Source organism: Syngnathus scovelli, chromosome 5 (assembly GCF_024217435.2).
Source record: "Syngnathus scovelli strain Florida chromosome 5, RoL_Ssco_1.2, whole genome shotgun sequence".
Lineage (NCBI taxonomy): Eukaryota > Metazoa > Chordata > Actinopteri > Syngnathiformes > Syngnathidae > Syngnathus > Syngnathus scovelli.
In genome coordinates, this window is record NC_090851.1 from 9,116,451 (window position 1) to 9,131,519 (window position 15,069).

Consider the following 15,069-nt stretch of genomic DNA (forward strand, 5'->3'; position numbering starts at 1 on the left):
TCTTCTCTCAGTGGACAATGGCTGCTGTCACTCTGACAGGGACTAAGTGTCTCATGACCACTTCTAGTTTCAGTGAGGACTCACCAGTTGGCGTCTTGAGTGAGTCTCTAGTTTGTTTAATAAAAGTTTTCCAGATAAGCAGCGTTCGTGCCTTTAGGCTGTTTTTCCAACTGAAAATACGACTTTATGGTTCAGGATCAGGGTTATAAATTTAAGCTCTGCTTAGAGTTTTCAGGTTCTCCTGATGCCTCATGCTTGTGTGAAAATTTCCCTCCCTAAAATATTGTAATAGTGAGTATATTCTGTAAATTTTATACAAGACATTCAGATTTGAATTCAAATGATGAACATGAGACAAGAGATTAAAAGATCATCTTGTATTTCCACTGTAATATCTGATGCACATCTTCGAAGATAGCACAATTTATGACACAAGATTCGATTTTTAGGTAAGAAAATGTATTTACACAGGTAAATCTAAATGCATTGAGTGAATAAGACTTCTTTCATAAATTCTCCTCTCTGCTTGCTATAGTTGCATCAAATCTCAGAGACATTGAAATCATCATCCGTTTGCTGTTTTGGTTTGTGATATTGTTTTCAAGGTTTAACTGGCCTAATATAAAACCTTCCAATTCTTTTCAATGATTATCTATCTGTCCGTCCGTCCGTCCGTCCGTCCGTCCGTCCGTCCATCCATCCATCCATCCATCCATCCATCCATCCATCCATCCATCCATCCATCCATCCATCCATCCATCCATCGAGCCATCTCCGGCATGCTTTGATCAAGATAAACAAGGGTGAATAATAAAAGCACACTTCCCATTCATTTTTAACACTCGGTTGAAACTACTTGGTTTTCTCATGCAACTGAACCACTGCTCACTCTGCCCTTGTGAGGGGAACGGCTTTTGTAACCATGGTGACTAGTGGCTTAAAGGGATCTTGTTGAGTCATCCTAAAAAAGCTAGTTTGAGATGCTAAGCGCACGAGAGACAACTTGTCATGTCAATGAACCGTATTTTCTAAATCGTCCAAATTTTGACATCACAATTTGGCAAAATTCAGAACTGCTTGCACGTAAACCAATTTTCTCAAAAGGTAGCTAACAAAGCCATTACTATGTTGCATAACACTTTGTGGATGTGCATGCGCCCCAGAGACCCAAACATGTGTTCTTATTCCAATTAAATGGAAGTTTAACCAATAGAGTTTATCAGACTTTGTGCAGGATTGTACTTCTTTAGGCCATCCTACATTGCAGAACAAGTAAATGAGCATTCATGTGTGTCCACAAGGACTTGACCAAACAAGATTTTTGTACTTCCTTAGGCCATCCTACATTGCAGAACATGTGAATGAGCATTCATGTGTGTACACAAGGGCACAAACAAACAAGATTTCCCAGAGATATTAAGCAGTCTAAATTGATGAGGTACATGGAGAGAGTGAAATCTTTTCAGCTTCTGGTTGAGAAGATGCCACGACTGAGATATCGCCATGTGTCACACAAAGCACAACAAAAACTACCAGTGAGGGCAGAAAGGGCAAGTAAAAGGTCACAGGTGATTAGATTGCTGAGAGCTCTGTTGGAGTCACTTGTGGCATCATTTGCCATATAATCACGACTTGTGTGTTATTAGATGTGCATTGTTGCTCCTAAAGGTCTCAGCTCTTATCTCTGGATATGACGAAGACCGGAAGTGCTTCTTTGAGCAACTGAGACCTATATAAGATGTCCAAAATGAAACATAAACCAAACTAGTTGCACCACTTGAGTTTGCAGAAACCTTTTCAGCACAGTGAGACAACTACAGCAGATTTTGAAGGACCATGTGGAAGGCGGCACTCTTGACCCTGTGTCTCTTGGTGGCTTTGGTAGACAAGGTGCGGCCAAATGAAGCCCATTCCTCTTTTTATGGAATGAAGCTGTGTGGAAGAGAGTTCATACGCGCTGTCATTTTTACCTGTGGGGGCTCTCGCTGGAGGAGAAGCATTGGAAACGCAGGTAAGACTGCCTGTGAACTGAAGTCAATCATTCATAAAAATATTAATTCTAAAATAATTCATCATTTATCTTCCCATCAGCTCTTACTGGAGACGAGGCTTTTGACAGATGGAATGCGAATCCTCTCCCTCAAATGGCCAGTGAGCAAGATCTTGCGCAATCTAATGTATGGAAGGATCCGTCATTTGATGCGGTGCCTGTGGATGCTGAATTCAGCCGCTCTGCTCGCTCACCAATCTCGGACGAAGTCCTGGAGGCTCTTCGAAGTGCAGATAGGAAAGGACGGGATGTCGTGGTGGGACTGTCCAATGCCTGTTGCAAGTGGGGCTGCAGCAAGAGTGAAATCAGTTCCTTGTGCTAAATATTGTTCCCTCTCCCATGCAGCTTACCTCATTTTATTATTATTTTTACATCAAGATCACAAATTGTCTGACTGTATGTTTTTTCAGACAAAAGTGTGCTTGACTAATTTTGTGTATACTATGTTCAATAAAGTCATGTCATTCATAAAAAAAAAAAAAAAAAGACTTCCTCTTAGTTTGAGTTACGACTGCCACTGGAAAATTTCTGCTTCTCTGCAGGCTGTACCTCTTACAGGAATTACAAAAAAAGAAGTACTGTAATTTGATGAGTGCTCAGGTGTGTCAAACTTGTTTTCAACAACTATGCTTGCTGGTGACAGTGGTGAAACCACATAAATGTATAATTGTTAGCGTGTCAAAGTCAGCTAGGTAGGCTCCAGCACACCCTAGTGAAGATAAGTGGTACAGAGAATGGATGGATAGATTGTTCAGTTTATACTGGGTAGAGTCATGAAAGTTCATGAAACAAAATAACAAAATGTAGGACAACATCTTAAATCATCTTCTTTAGTGAAGTGCAATGTCAAAACTTCTTTTTAGAAAATAATAGATGCAGACAAGTGCAACAGTAACAGCTTCGACAGTCCATATAGTTTTCATATAACATTAACTAGAGAATTTTTTGTTGCTTTTGTTCCATATGAAGAGCCCAGTTTAAATGCCAGTAGAAGTGTATTTGTGCTGCTAGATTTTTGTAAAATTGCTAAGCCATATTGTCACATTGATTATGAGTGGTAGCTAGTTCCACTTCTTGTGCCATATGATCTAATATGTTTCTGTGGGAACTGGTGTCAAGAGCCAGCTTTGTCCCGCAGGCCTTGAATTTGTGTGCTATAGGGATTACAAAAACTCACTTTCACACCAAAGGACAATTTTGTTTTCAATTAACCCCCAAAACAGGTTTTTAGAAAGTGAGAAGATGTCGTAGTACCTGAAGAATACCCAGTGAGAACCTACAACCTCAGAACTCGGACTACTAACTAGTCACAGACCATGACGTTTAGACAAAATATGCAATATCCGCGGAGAGATCTTTAGGTTGTATTAATTATGATCACAAATGAGAACATAATGCAAACTTCCCAGGTCAATTGTTTGTTGTTGGTGAACTATAATGATGGGATATTACTGAATGCATATGAATGAATAAGTGTACTATCTTTGGGGCCAGCTGAGAAAATATAAACAAAAATATAACGCATACAGTAATTGTGAACCAAGTTCATACAAAAAAAATAAAAATCATTAAACGACTAGCAGGAGCCAATTAAAATTGACAGCATTTGGTTGACAGTCAGCTTTCCATGATGGTCCGCCCAGTACGGAAGCCGAGTGAGTTCATGGTGATCCCCGGCTTGATTGCAAGGCATGCAATCTCTGTCACATACCAGCTAGCGGCATAGCGCTCACATAAGTCTCTTGAGCTCTTATGATCGTTTTCGATTTAACAGAGCCGAATTATACTACGTTAATGTTAGCTGCCTTACTGTAGCACTCGGATTGCCTACAGATACATACGTCTGATACATCGGAGTGACCAGGTAACATTTTCGCGGCACATTCAAGCAGATACTAGCTAACCGTGCTACTTAATAGCTGCCGGAGGTTTTGATTTGCGACGTTTCTGTTCTGAATATTAATACATTTCATTTGTACGGCCCTTCTAGCAAGGGATTTCAGCCCAAACCCCAAATGCTGTAAAGGTACCGCAGTGGTGGTTAACGCAGGACTGTCGATCGTATTCTTTTCTGCAGATTACGTCTTAACGATTATAACGATGCTTAGCTAGATAGCTAGACATTTGTGCCCGTGTAGTCTGGGCCCCATGTTAGAAGATTAGCCGGATCACAATTCCACAATTATAGGCTACTTAAAACGGCTATTTGCTTAAGAAGGATTGTTAAATCACAGTGACAGATACAAACAAACAGCTAATAAAGGCTACCTAACATGGCGATGCTCGTTGCGTCACAGTGGGACTTTCGCAATGTTTGTTTTGTGGGCTTCATATTCATGTGATCCGTTATAGTTGGATGGTTAGGGTAATCGAAGACTAGTAAATAGTCGTTGGGTGTGAATATGCGTGTGAATGGTTGACGTCCTCTGCCTCTCAGTCGAGGGTGCACCCCGCCTCTTGCCCTAAATCAGCTGGGATGGGCTCCAGGACACCCGCGACCCTAAAAGTGAATAGAAAATTGATGCAAGGACGTTATTGTTAAAGCTTTGTAACAACAGAAGCCTAACCGTGTTTCTTGTTTTCTAACATGGCTGACAATTAGGCTAGAAATGGTAACACAGATTGTGTTTTCAATAGTCACTTTACATATATTTTTATCTTATAGAATGGAGTGGCAACCAGATGAACAAAGTCTCCAACAAGTGCTTCAACTTCTCAAGGACTCCCAGTCTCCAGACACAGCAACACAGAGAGCAGTGCAAGAAGTATCCAGACATATGTGCTTGAAAAAGAATGTATAATAAGCTTGGTTGTATTTTAACACCTGTTTAAAAGTCAAACAATAATTTTAGGTATGTAAGGGTGTGTGAGCTTTTGTAACGTGTGCTTGGCTGGTTGAACTCCTTAACACAGGCCACAGAAACTGGAGCAACTTAACCAGTTTCCAGATTTCAACAACTATCTCATCTTTGTCCTCACAAGCTTAAAGTCAGAGGGTGAGTGTTTTTATAAAATCATTAAAAAAATCTAGATTAACTTGCATGTCACTCATAGTATTGTAGTTATACTGTAAATTGTAATTTATTCTCTTTGTTGCCTTCTTTTTCTAGATGAGCCTACTCGCTCGCTCAGTGGCCTGATACTCAAGAACAATGTTAAGGCTCACTACCAGAATTTCCCTCCCAATGTGGCTGACTTCATCAAACGAGAGTGTCTCAATAACATTGGAGACCCATCACCACTTATCAGAGCTACAATTGGTGGGTACTCCGTGAGATTTCTTGGCATAAAGTTGTTTTAACTTCTAATTCGTAGCCAATCAGGCTGATATGTAGGTCTATTAAGCTTAGCACTTAATGTCGTTGCGGTGTAACTTTTCTCTTGAGTTGTTGGGGGGGTATTCAGAGAATTCTATAAATGTTTTATTCATGTGCAACATATTTATTATTTCCGTTAAGGTATCCTGATCACAACCATAGCCTCCAAAGGAGAGCTTCAAACATGGCCGGAACTTTTGCCACAGCTTTGCAATTTGCTGAATTCGGAGGACTATAACACCTGTGAGGTCAGACTGGCAAGGCAATACAGACACAAAAAAAAAAAAAAAAATACAGCTTTTGTTACATTACGTATTTATTGCATTTGAGTGGTTTTCTTCATTTAATCTCTCAGGGTTCCTTTGGAGCATTGCAAAAGATCTGCGAAGACTCTTCTGAGTTGTTGGACAGCGATGCACTGAACAGACCTCTCAACATTATGATTCCCAAGTTTCTGCAGTTTTTCAAACACTGCAGCCCCAAGATCAGGTCAGTTCGAATTATATTCCAACAGGGCTTGACATTACGAAAATGTATCAAAATGTCAAAGTTTGAATGAAGTATTTGATTTTTTTTTTTATTACATTGCTTTTCCCACAACAAACAATAAAATGTTTTGCTTGCTGGATACATAATTATTATTGCATGCTAACAGCTTTTAATGCTTTTGAGTACAATTAATTTGAATATGCATGTATTTCTATGCATATGTAATTTACTACGGCTGTAATGTAGTGGAAAAGGATCGTATTGGACCTCGGAAATATAAAAAGAATCTTGCTGGTTTCCACATACTTGTCTTCCCCTTAGGTCCCACGCCATAGCATGCGTTAACCAGTTCATCATTGGTCGAGCTCAGGCTCTCATGGATAATATAGACACATTTATTGAGGTGAGTACTTTATGTACTGTATTTTAATAACATCCCATTTAAGTTAGAATCAATTTAATCTCTGGCCTCTTAAAGACTGATAAGCAGAAGAAAATAAGTGTCACATAATAACAGAATGACAAAAAATTTCCTTAAACAATGCAAGTCGATGGTTTTAGAAGAAATGGGTATTGGAACACAAAATGGGGAGTAATACATGTAGACAGATAATATAAAAATACACAGAGTAGCATTAGATTTTTAATCACATTTAATTTGTTCAATATGTACTATGAGTAATTAAAAATAAAATTCACAGAGGGCTTGATGGATAAATATGTTCCCATTTTAAGTTCATTTGCTCTTTTTTTTCCCAATTGCCCTCCATGGTAATTTAGGAACACTGGTTCATAAAAGTACTTGATTCAGATATGCAGCAGTACCCGCATTTTAAATGTAAATATCACTGACAATCAGTATATTTAATCGTGGCATCCAAGATGGTGATCAAGATTAAGATAGGAATAATTGCGCCGCCCAAACTCAGAGGCATATATTCTTTATCCTCTGGCTTTGTGTCTGCATGACTTCATAGTATTACACTGCCTTCTGTGGTCAAGACAGGAACAGTAGAGGTAGCTACAATTGTATTGCACGGCACTAAAACATGCAAAAACTGCTTGTTAATATTACTTATATTTATTATTACCAAATGTTGTCATTTGTTTTTGTGGTGCGGGAGGCTGGACCAGATTTTAGATATGAGTGTTTTGAGTTACAAGCGCTAACCCTAACCGGTCATGGAACAAATTAAACTGGTATCTCAAGGCACCACTGTATAGTGCACACAATGTGGCAAAGAAACAGACTTTTAAAGCAAGGGTTTCTCATGTTTAATGCCAAAAATGTTTTTACCTTGCTATTAAAAATTCAGATTATTACTTTAGCCATTACCTTTGATGGATTATTTACTGTACCATGATTTAAAAAAAAAAAAAAAAAAGAAAGTTCAATATGTAGAAAAAAGGTTTTATTGAGTCAATGAGAGATATGAAGTGCGAGAAGTATACTAAATAAACTATTCTTGTGGTTTGCAAATCTCATTGCGTCAGTTCACACAACTGATTTGTGGGTGTGATTGTGTGAATGTGCTTTGCACCATTATTTCACCACAGGCTCCGCAGCAAAAAAAAATGTGACTGATTCAAACAGAAGCTTTCAATAAATAATAGAAATGGCCAGTGGGTGTAACGGCTGTGATTTATCACTCCCTTCTGTTTTTTCCCCCATTATGCTTTAAAAAAGTTTTCAATTGTTCTCTTATTTTGTTCAGTGATTAAATGTCCAGATGTAAATTTGGCATAGCTATATGTAATAAATGGATGGTTGGATTGGATTTAAAACTCCTCCCCCCCCCCATCCTTGACCTCTTTCTCCTTGCTTCTTTCCTGTCCAGAGTCTCTTTGCACTGGCAGGTGACGAGGACAGCGAAGTACGGAAAAACGTGTGCAGGGCTCTGGTCATGCTGCTGGAAGTCCGCATTGATCGCCTCATCCCACACATGCACAGCATCATCCAGGTGGGGGCTTCAGTCATGACACCATAAGTAAATCAGCTAGTCTTGCCATCAACAATGTTCTCTGTCTGCTTCCACCAGTATATGCTGCAGCGTACTCAAGACCCCGATGAGAACGTGGCTCTAGAGGCTTGTGAGTTCTGGTTGACTCTGGCTGAACAACCGATCTGTAAAGAGGCCCTGTCTGGCCACTTGGTCCAGTAAGTGCGCACATGCCAGCCGCTCAATGGACTGGATTAATGTCATAACAAAGAAGTCAAATCTGGCTGATATGTAGGAAATGTGTTTGTCTGCTTTCTTTTCAGACTCATTCCGATCTTAGTGAATGGGATGAAATACTCTGAAATTGATATTATTCTTCTCAAGGCAAGGCCATTACGCTCTGCCTGGCATGCGACAGTTGCCTTGTTTGCCTGTTTTGTCTTTGACCTAAATCACTTTCTTTTCTTGTCCTCCAGGGTGATGTGGAGGAAGACGAGGCAATTCCAGACAGCGAACAAGACATCAAGCCTCGTTTCCACAAGTCTCGCACTGTCACTCTGCAGCATGAAGGAGGGGAGGGTGAAGAGGGGGAAGACATTGATGATGATGAGGATGATGATGACGATACACTGTCTGATTGGAACCTCCGTAAGTCAAGTATTAAATGGACTCATGTGAAATTATCAAGCAAATCTTTTAATTATTAAAGAGTATTGAAATGACCATTTCTAAGCTTATTATTTTTTATTGCTGTTTTCCTCCTGAAGGGAAATGTTCTGCTGCGGCCCTGGATGTTCTGGCCAATGTGTTCCGAGAGGAGCTGCTTCCCCATCTTCTGCCTCTCCTTAAAGGTCTGCTCTTCCATCCCGACTGGGTCATCAAAGAATCTGGCATTCTTGTCCTTGGGGCCATTGCTGAGGGTGAGTCCTGCTGTAGATTTGTTGTTCTGAATAATTTAGGTATTCCCTCTTGGCCATCCTCAGCGACCAGTTACCTTGTTCTACTGGATGGTGAAAGTATTTTAAGAATACTGGAAACTGCCATATCGTGCTGTACTCTAGCTTCCTCCCACATTCCAAAAATGTCAAGTTATTTTACATTGTCCATAGTTGAGTGTCAGTTCTTGTTTTTTCAATGTGCCTTGCGATCGGCTGGCTCTTTTTGTGTGTTTATAGCAAAATCGTCCTGCATTTTCTTAAATAATTTAAAATGGCCATACTGATGGCAGCGTTTAATTTGAACTTCTTATAATGTTTTCTTTCTGCAGGATGCATGCAGGGTATGGTACCTTACTTGCCCGAACTCATCCCCCATCTCATCCAGTGCTTATGTGACAAGAAGGCTCTGGTTCGTTCCATCGCATGCTGGACCCTCAGTCGTTACGCACACTGGGTGGTTAGCCAGCCTCCTGACGCTCACCTCAAACCTCTCATGACTGAGCTCCTCAAACGCATCCTGGATGGCAATAAGAGGGTGCAAGAGGCGGCGTGCAGGTAGACATCCGGCGTTTAGAATACTTCTTCATCCTCATGTGCTGCTCCCAATTCCTTACTCTCCACATGTTTTCTAAAGCGCGTTTGCTACCCTGGAAGAGGAGGCGTGCACGGAGCTAGTGCCTTACCTCAGCTTCATCTTGGACACGCTGGTGTTTGCTTTTGGGAAGTACCAGCACAAAAATCTACTCATCCTTTATGATGCCATAGGAACCCTGGCAGACTCTGTGGGACACCATCTTAATCAGCCTGTAAGCCATCAAGCCCACTTGCACAGTGATGATATCCAAAGCAAGAGTATTTTTTATTACGCTTGTATTGCTCCATAAACTTTTGCCAAATGATAATTGCTCAACTAAATCACACGTGAAAATGTCTTGTTTTTAGGAGTACATCCAAAAGCTGATGCCACCTTTGATTTCTAAGTGGAATGAACTTAAGGATGAAGATAAAGATCTCTTCCCCCTGCTGGAGTGTCTGTCATCTGTGGCCACGGCGCTGCAGAGTGGCTTCCTCCCATACTGTGAGCCTGTCTATCAGCGTTGTGTCACGCTTGTCCAGAAGACCCTGGCCCAAGCCATGGTGAGCCTCTCAAAAATCATACGTTGATTATTTTGTGAAGTTTCCAATAGTCATGGATGTTGTCTTCTTGGTGTGTGCCTTTCTTAGATGTATAGTCAACAGCCAGATCAGTATGAGGCCCCTGACAAGGACTTCATGATTGTGGCTCTAGATCTTCTGAGCGGCCTAGCTGAGGGATTGGGTGGGCATGTGGACACGCTTGTGGCTCGCAGCAACATTATGACTCTGCTCTTCCAGTGCATGCAGGTGCGGCATGCCATCTTTTATAAGCGTTCATTATCTGGTAGATTCACACGCAAAATTACAACTAACATTTTTGTACAGAGAAGTTGCGTTGTACTACAAACCACAGCAACTATTAGATTATAGTAAATGACATTAACGTTAAATTATAGATTTTGTCAAGTATTGTTTCGAATAGATGTCTGTTCGAGAAGAATTTTATTTATTTTTTTCCCCGTGTGTTTACATTCCTCTATTTATTTATTTTTTGCTCACTGGGTTGTTTCCTAGGATACGATGCCTGAAGTAAGACAGAGTTCATTTGCTCTACTGGGAGACTTGACCAAGGCTTGCTTCCCTCATGTCAAACCTTGCATTGGTAATTCACTTCCTAAAGTACAAATGTAAAGCGCTTAAATCACTTTTCTGTGTCTTGCCCAATAATCTCCTTTTGTGTTTCTGTGCTCCTTCAGCTGAATTCATGCCAATTCTCGGGACCAACCTAAACCCAGAGTTCATCTCCGTCTGTAACAACGCTACCTGGGCCATCGGAGAGATATGCATGCAGATGGGTGTGGAGATGCAGCCGTACATTCCGATGGTTCTGAGTCAGTTGGTTGAAATCATCAATCGACCAAACACTCCCAAGACCCTACTGGAAAACACTGGTATTTATATATTTCAAAAGAACATAACGTCCACAAAAACTCCAAAACAAAGCAAAAGTAACCACATAAACGCAAAACTGACTCTCTTCCAGCAATCACCATCGGACGACTGGGCTACGTGTGTCCTCAGGAAGTTGCACCCATGCTGCCACAGTTCATCCGACCATGGTGAGAATCTGTTTGAACTTTTGCTCCATTTGGGGTGTCTGTTTGGGATTCTACTCACAATCCTGTGAGCTCAGTTGCCAGCACATGCAAGAAGTTTTCTTTCCATCTATGTGACCTCATCACACCAGTGCGCAATCCCATCTTAGTCTTTTAATACTCATGTTGTTAAAGACCTGTTAGATCAACTTTGAGTGTCCTCACTTAAGTTGTCGATGATTCTTGTGCTTCAGGTGCACATCACTCCGCAACATTCGAGATAATGAAGAGAAAGACTCTGCTTTTCGTGGAATTTGCATGATGATTGGTGTGAACCCAGGCGGTGTGGTGCAGGTGAGACTTCACATTTTGTGCAACGAATAAAAGGTTTCCCCCTCTAAATTCAATTGATTTTTCAGGACTTCATCTTCTTCTGCGATGCAGTCGCCTCCTGGGTGAACCCCAAAGATGATCTGAGAGAAATGTTTTATAAGGTGAGGGACTGGTATTGTTGGAGATAGCAGTACTTTGCACATTGATGTGTGTGTGCGTGCACTGCTGAGTTGGTTAACATTAATATTAAATACTGCCTGAAATGAGACAAACTCATCAAATATATATATATATTTGAACTACAATCATCCAGTCATGACCAAAGGAAAAGAAACTATTTAATTTTAAATGTCGCACCATTCACGACCCAACAGGCAAAACTAACCATACAAGATGAAAACAATATACTGTTGGGACATGATAAATTAAATTTCTTGAGAGAAATATTCGAATTGGGGTGGTAAATGTAGGCCAGTGCTTTTGAGAGAATTTAGGGCAGCAGAGAAGGCCTTGCTGGCCACCACTCACCAAGAATAAAATCGTATACTAACTTTGTTTCCAATTCCTCAAACAGATCCTGCACGGCTTTAAGGAGCAGGTTGGAGAGGAGAATTGGCAACAGTTCTCTGAGCAGTTCCCCCCTCTGCTGAAGGAGCGACTGGCAGCCTGCTATGGTGTATAAAGCCTCCACTCCCATCCAAGAGGTAAATCTACTTAATGTCAGCACAAAATATGCATTATGCAGTGTTTTGTTGCTGTGCTTTTCACGATACGGCACTGGCAAAGGATAGATGAACAAAGATGTGTTATTTCTACTAAACAATAAAAAAAAAAACAATGATCATAATGTATTTATTTTCATCTGAAGTTGGGTAATTTCCTTTCAGCGTACTTGCCGATTTCTCAAGGCACTTGTGAATTGCTGGAAAGAAGAAGTTGCACTCAATCATTGTTTATTTAAATGTAGTCTTTTTCACATTCCACATTGTTATTGATGTTGGAAATGCCTTTTCCAAAAAGTAACCCATTTTGTTGCGTCCTCTGCCTTGTCTGTGCAGGTGAGCCAACAGGAGGAGGGTGAATGGGAAACTCATCCATCTGTGTATTGCACTGCCTTGATCTGGGGGGAGGGAGAGGGATGCTTCTGGCCGCTCCCCCTGAAGGACGGCCCCCATGCCCTTATGTGTTTGTCCATAGACGGAGGGTGGGCGGGAGGGTTAGGGGACACACACCTCTAGATTAAATAGGCAGGGACCCGACACAGAAAAACTAACTGGTAGGGACAGCGAGAGGGACCGAGAGACGAGTCGGAAAACGTGGAAACGTGGCGAATGTGAGGGAGGCAGGGACAGAAACCGGCATCGAGAACGTTGAGGGAACGAGAGGGAGGGACTTCATTAACAAGGCAGGGAATCTAAGCCACGGACACACGTCTATTACCGAGCTGGGAGAACAGGAATAGTACGAGTTTATTTTTATTTAATAGTTTTTTTAAAAATCAGGATTTCTAATCGCAAGAGTAGCCTGACCACCAGACGGACAAGACCGACTGACTTCTCTAGTGTAGACTAAAAATCACTTGCACATTATGCTGCATATGCAGTACTTGGATTTGACTGTGGGTGGCACTATACTATGGACTTCTTACAACCTATTGCATGCAGTTAGTGACAGACATGGTTAACTATGTTTAAGTTCAGGGTAATAATCATATTTTCTGGGGTAATAGGATTCAATAAGAGTTACTTCATCTGCTGTCTTCGAATTCAACATAGCTGTCAAGTAACCGCACTACCCAACATCGATGTTTTCTTACCTTCATTTTGACCACAGTGCTGCTTTGCACAACTATCCATGCGAGACATTTACTGTCACATTTTCTACCTGATCTGGAGAGAAAGAGAGAGCGAGAGAGAGAGAGAGAGAGAGAATAGCCTCTATTGTGTCTCTTTGTGGCTTCACAGACACCACTCCTCCATGAAGGGAGGATTAGGGCTAACACATTTGTTTTCACACCAAAGGGGAAGAAATCATAGCGAAAGAATCACACCCTTGGTTGTGTTCATGAGGGTTAATTGTGTGTGTATATATAAATCTATGTGTGTGCATGTGGAGTTTGTAAATCCTTTGTCATTCTGTGTCTGCCAATTAAATTGTGCTTTGTTTTTGACATGGTACTGAGCTTAAACTTGACTCCCACCGCAATGTCCTTGGCACCTGTTAACTGTGACTGCGTGTATGTGTATATGCGTGCGTGTGTTTGTGTGTTGAGTTCTACATTTGTATTGATATCCATTTGCTGCCATATTGATAGTTTAAGCAAATATCTATGATGTGTTACATCTGGTCCACTTTTTTTTTTGCTGCTACTGATGTCTTGTTAATATGAAATTACATAACACAAATGTTTATTTTCAGTTGCTGATAAGTTCTTTTTGCACTTTTTATTTTGTTTGACCTTTTTTTGTACAGACTTTTTTTTTTAATAACCCTACCCCGTATGTGTTTATCCCAACGTCAGTGTTCTGTCATTCTGCACTGTGAACTTAAGTGTCTTTAAACTTGCAAAAAAACAAACAAAAAATCTATCCCAATACTAAATGGCAAATAAAATCAACCTTGTGAAACTGCGACTAATCCGCACTTTTACAATGACTAACCTTGCCATATATTGCTTGTCTGAGTGCGAGTGTGGTGAGCGTGCCAATTCGACAGATCCTGCATGAGAAGTTGTTTGCCTTTAAGCATGATTTTGATTCATTGAGGGTGTTAGTATGATGTGTGAAAGTGAGTTTTTCATTTTTGGGGGTGAGTTGCTTGCCCCTTACCAACTAACTCTGTGAGCATGCTCCCAGCCTGTGTTTTTACAAAGTGGATGCTTTATATGTATTTTACAGTGATTGAATACAACCGGCATTTACACACCACAGCAGAGTTAAAAAAAGAAATAAGTGCACCGGCAAAAAGCAATACTAAAGGGAAACACATTCTATTTTAGAGTGAGAAATAGTCATGTTTATAATGGTAAGCAATCTTTTTTTTCGACATCTTGTTTGCCATTAGCAGTCACACTAGCAGTCTGTTTGACCCTAACTGTGACCACTGAGATTCAAATGTTTATACTGAAATATAAGACAATCCAAACCGGAGTCAGTTCTTAGTGACTCAATCAAATTAGTTTAATTCATGTACAAAATGATGTCTTTTTTATTTTTAGTGGCCTATTGTGAACACTTACAAACATTGAGTCTACAATAAAGAGCATGATGTTTGATGGAAACGATGCTAAATTTTTTTGTTGATGACTTTAGTCAGCCACCTCATGATGGGACAGGCCTAGATTTTACACGAAGTAAATTTGTATGTAAATTCACATAACATCTGACAAGTCATACTTTTTGGGGACATTTTCATTCGGTGGTGTGCCGTGAGATTTTTCTAATGTAAAATGTGTGTCTGGGCTCAAAGGTTGGGAAACACTGCTAGAGAAACTTTGTCACACATCATGTTACTGCATAGTCATTGTTCAAATGTGATTCAATCAAAAATACTCTCAAAACAGAAATACTGGAATCTGGTTACTACAGCTGAATCAGACATGTAGATAAAATCACAAGTTCAAAAAGTTGAAAACAGCTGCTATATGTAATATGAAGTACATGCATATAGAGTGTACATTTCCCAGAGTAACTCAAATATTACTATGACTACAATGATCATGAAAGTGTGTAACTCAAAGAGCAGCAGAGGTTTGTGCCTGGCCTGAATATTGATTTTTTTTGTCAGATTTTAAGGTCGCAGTTGCAAAGACTATTGCCAGACATTCGCCAA

At 40.4% G+C, this 15,069-nt stretch overlaps 2 protein-coding genes across 2 annotated transcripts; both read left to right on the top strand.

Annotated features, from left to right (window-relative positions):
* Positions 1 to 5: 5 nt before the first annotated feature.
* rln3b (relaxin 3b) lies at positions 6 to 2,453 on the top strand. The gene is made up of 3 exons (XM_049721700.2): positions 6 to 99; positions 1,886 to 2,011; positions 2,092 to 2,453. Exons 1-3 carry the CDS (start codon positions 18 to 20, stop codon positions 2,370 to 2,372), a joined length of 489 nt encoding a protein of 162 aa, XP_049577657.1. The 5' UTR covers positions 6 to 17; the 3' UTR covers positions 2,373 to 2,453.
* Positions 2,454 to 3,701: 1,248 nt separating this feature from the next.
* On the top strand, positions 3,702 to 13,897 carry tnpo2b (transportin 2b). The gene is made up of 23 exons (XM_049719367.2): positions 3,702 to 3,914; positions 4,716 to 4,815; positions 4,971 to 5,046; positions 5,161 to 5,310; positions 5,509 to 5,615; positions 5,723 to 5,856; positions 6,178 to 6,259; positions 7,695 to 7,817; positions 7,896 to 8,014; positions 8,120 to 8,180; positions 8,273 to 8,444; positions 8,564 to 8,716; positions 9,064 to 9,289; positions 9,369 to 9,540; positions 9,677 to 9,871; positions 9,959 to 10,117; positions 10,385 to 10,472; positions 10,567 to 10,761; positions 10,854 to 10,929; positions 11,160 to 11,259; positions 11,325 to 11,399; positions 11,813 to 11,942; positions 12,297 to 13,897. The coding sequence occupies exons 2-22, from the start codon at positions 4,717 to 4,719 to the stop codon at positions 11,918 to 11,920; spliced, it is 2,670 nt and encodes an 889-aa protein (XP_049575324.1). The 5' UTR covers positions 3,702 to 3,914; position 4,716; the 3' UTR covers positions 11,921 to 11,942; positions 12,297 to 13,897.
* The last annotated feature ends 1,172 nt before the right edge of the window (positions 13,898 to 15,069 follow it).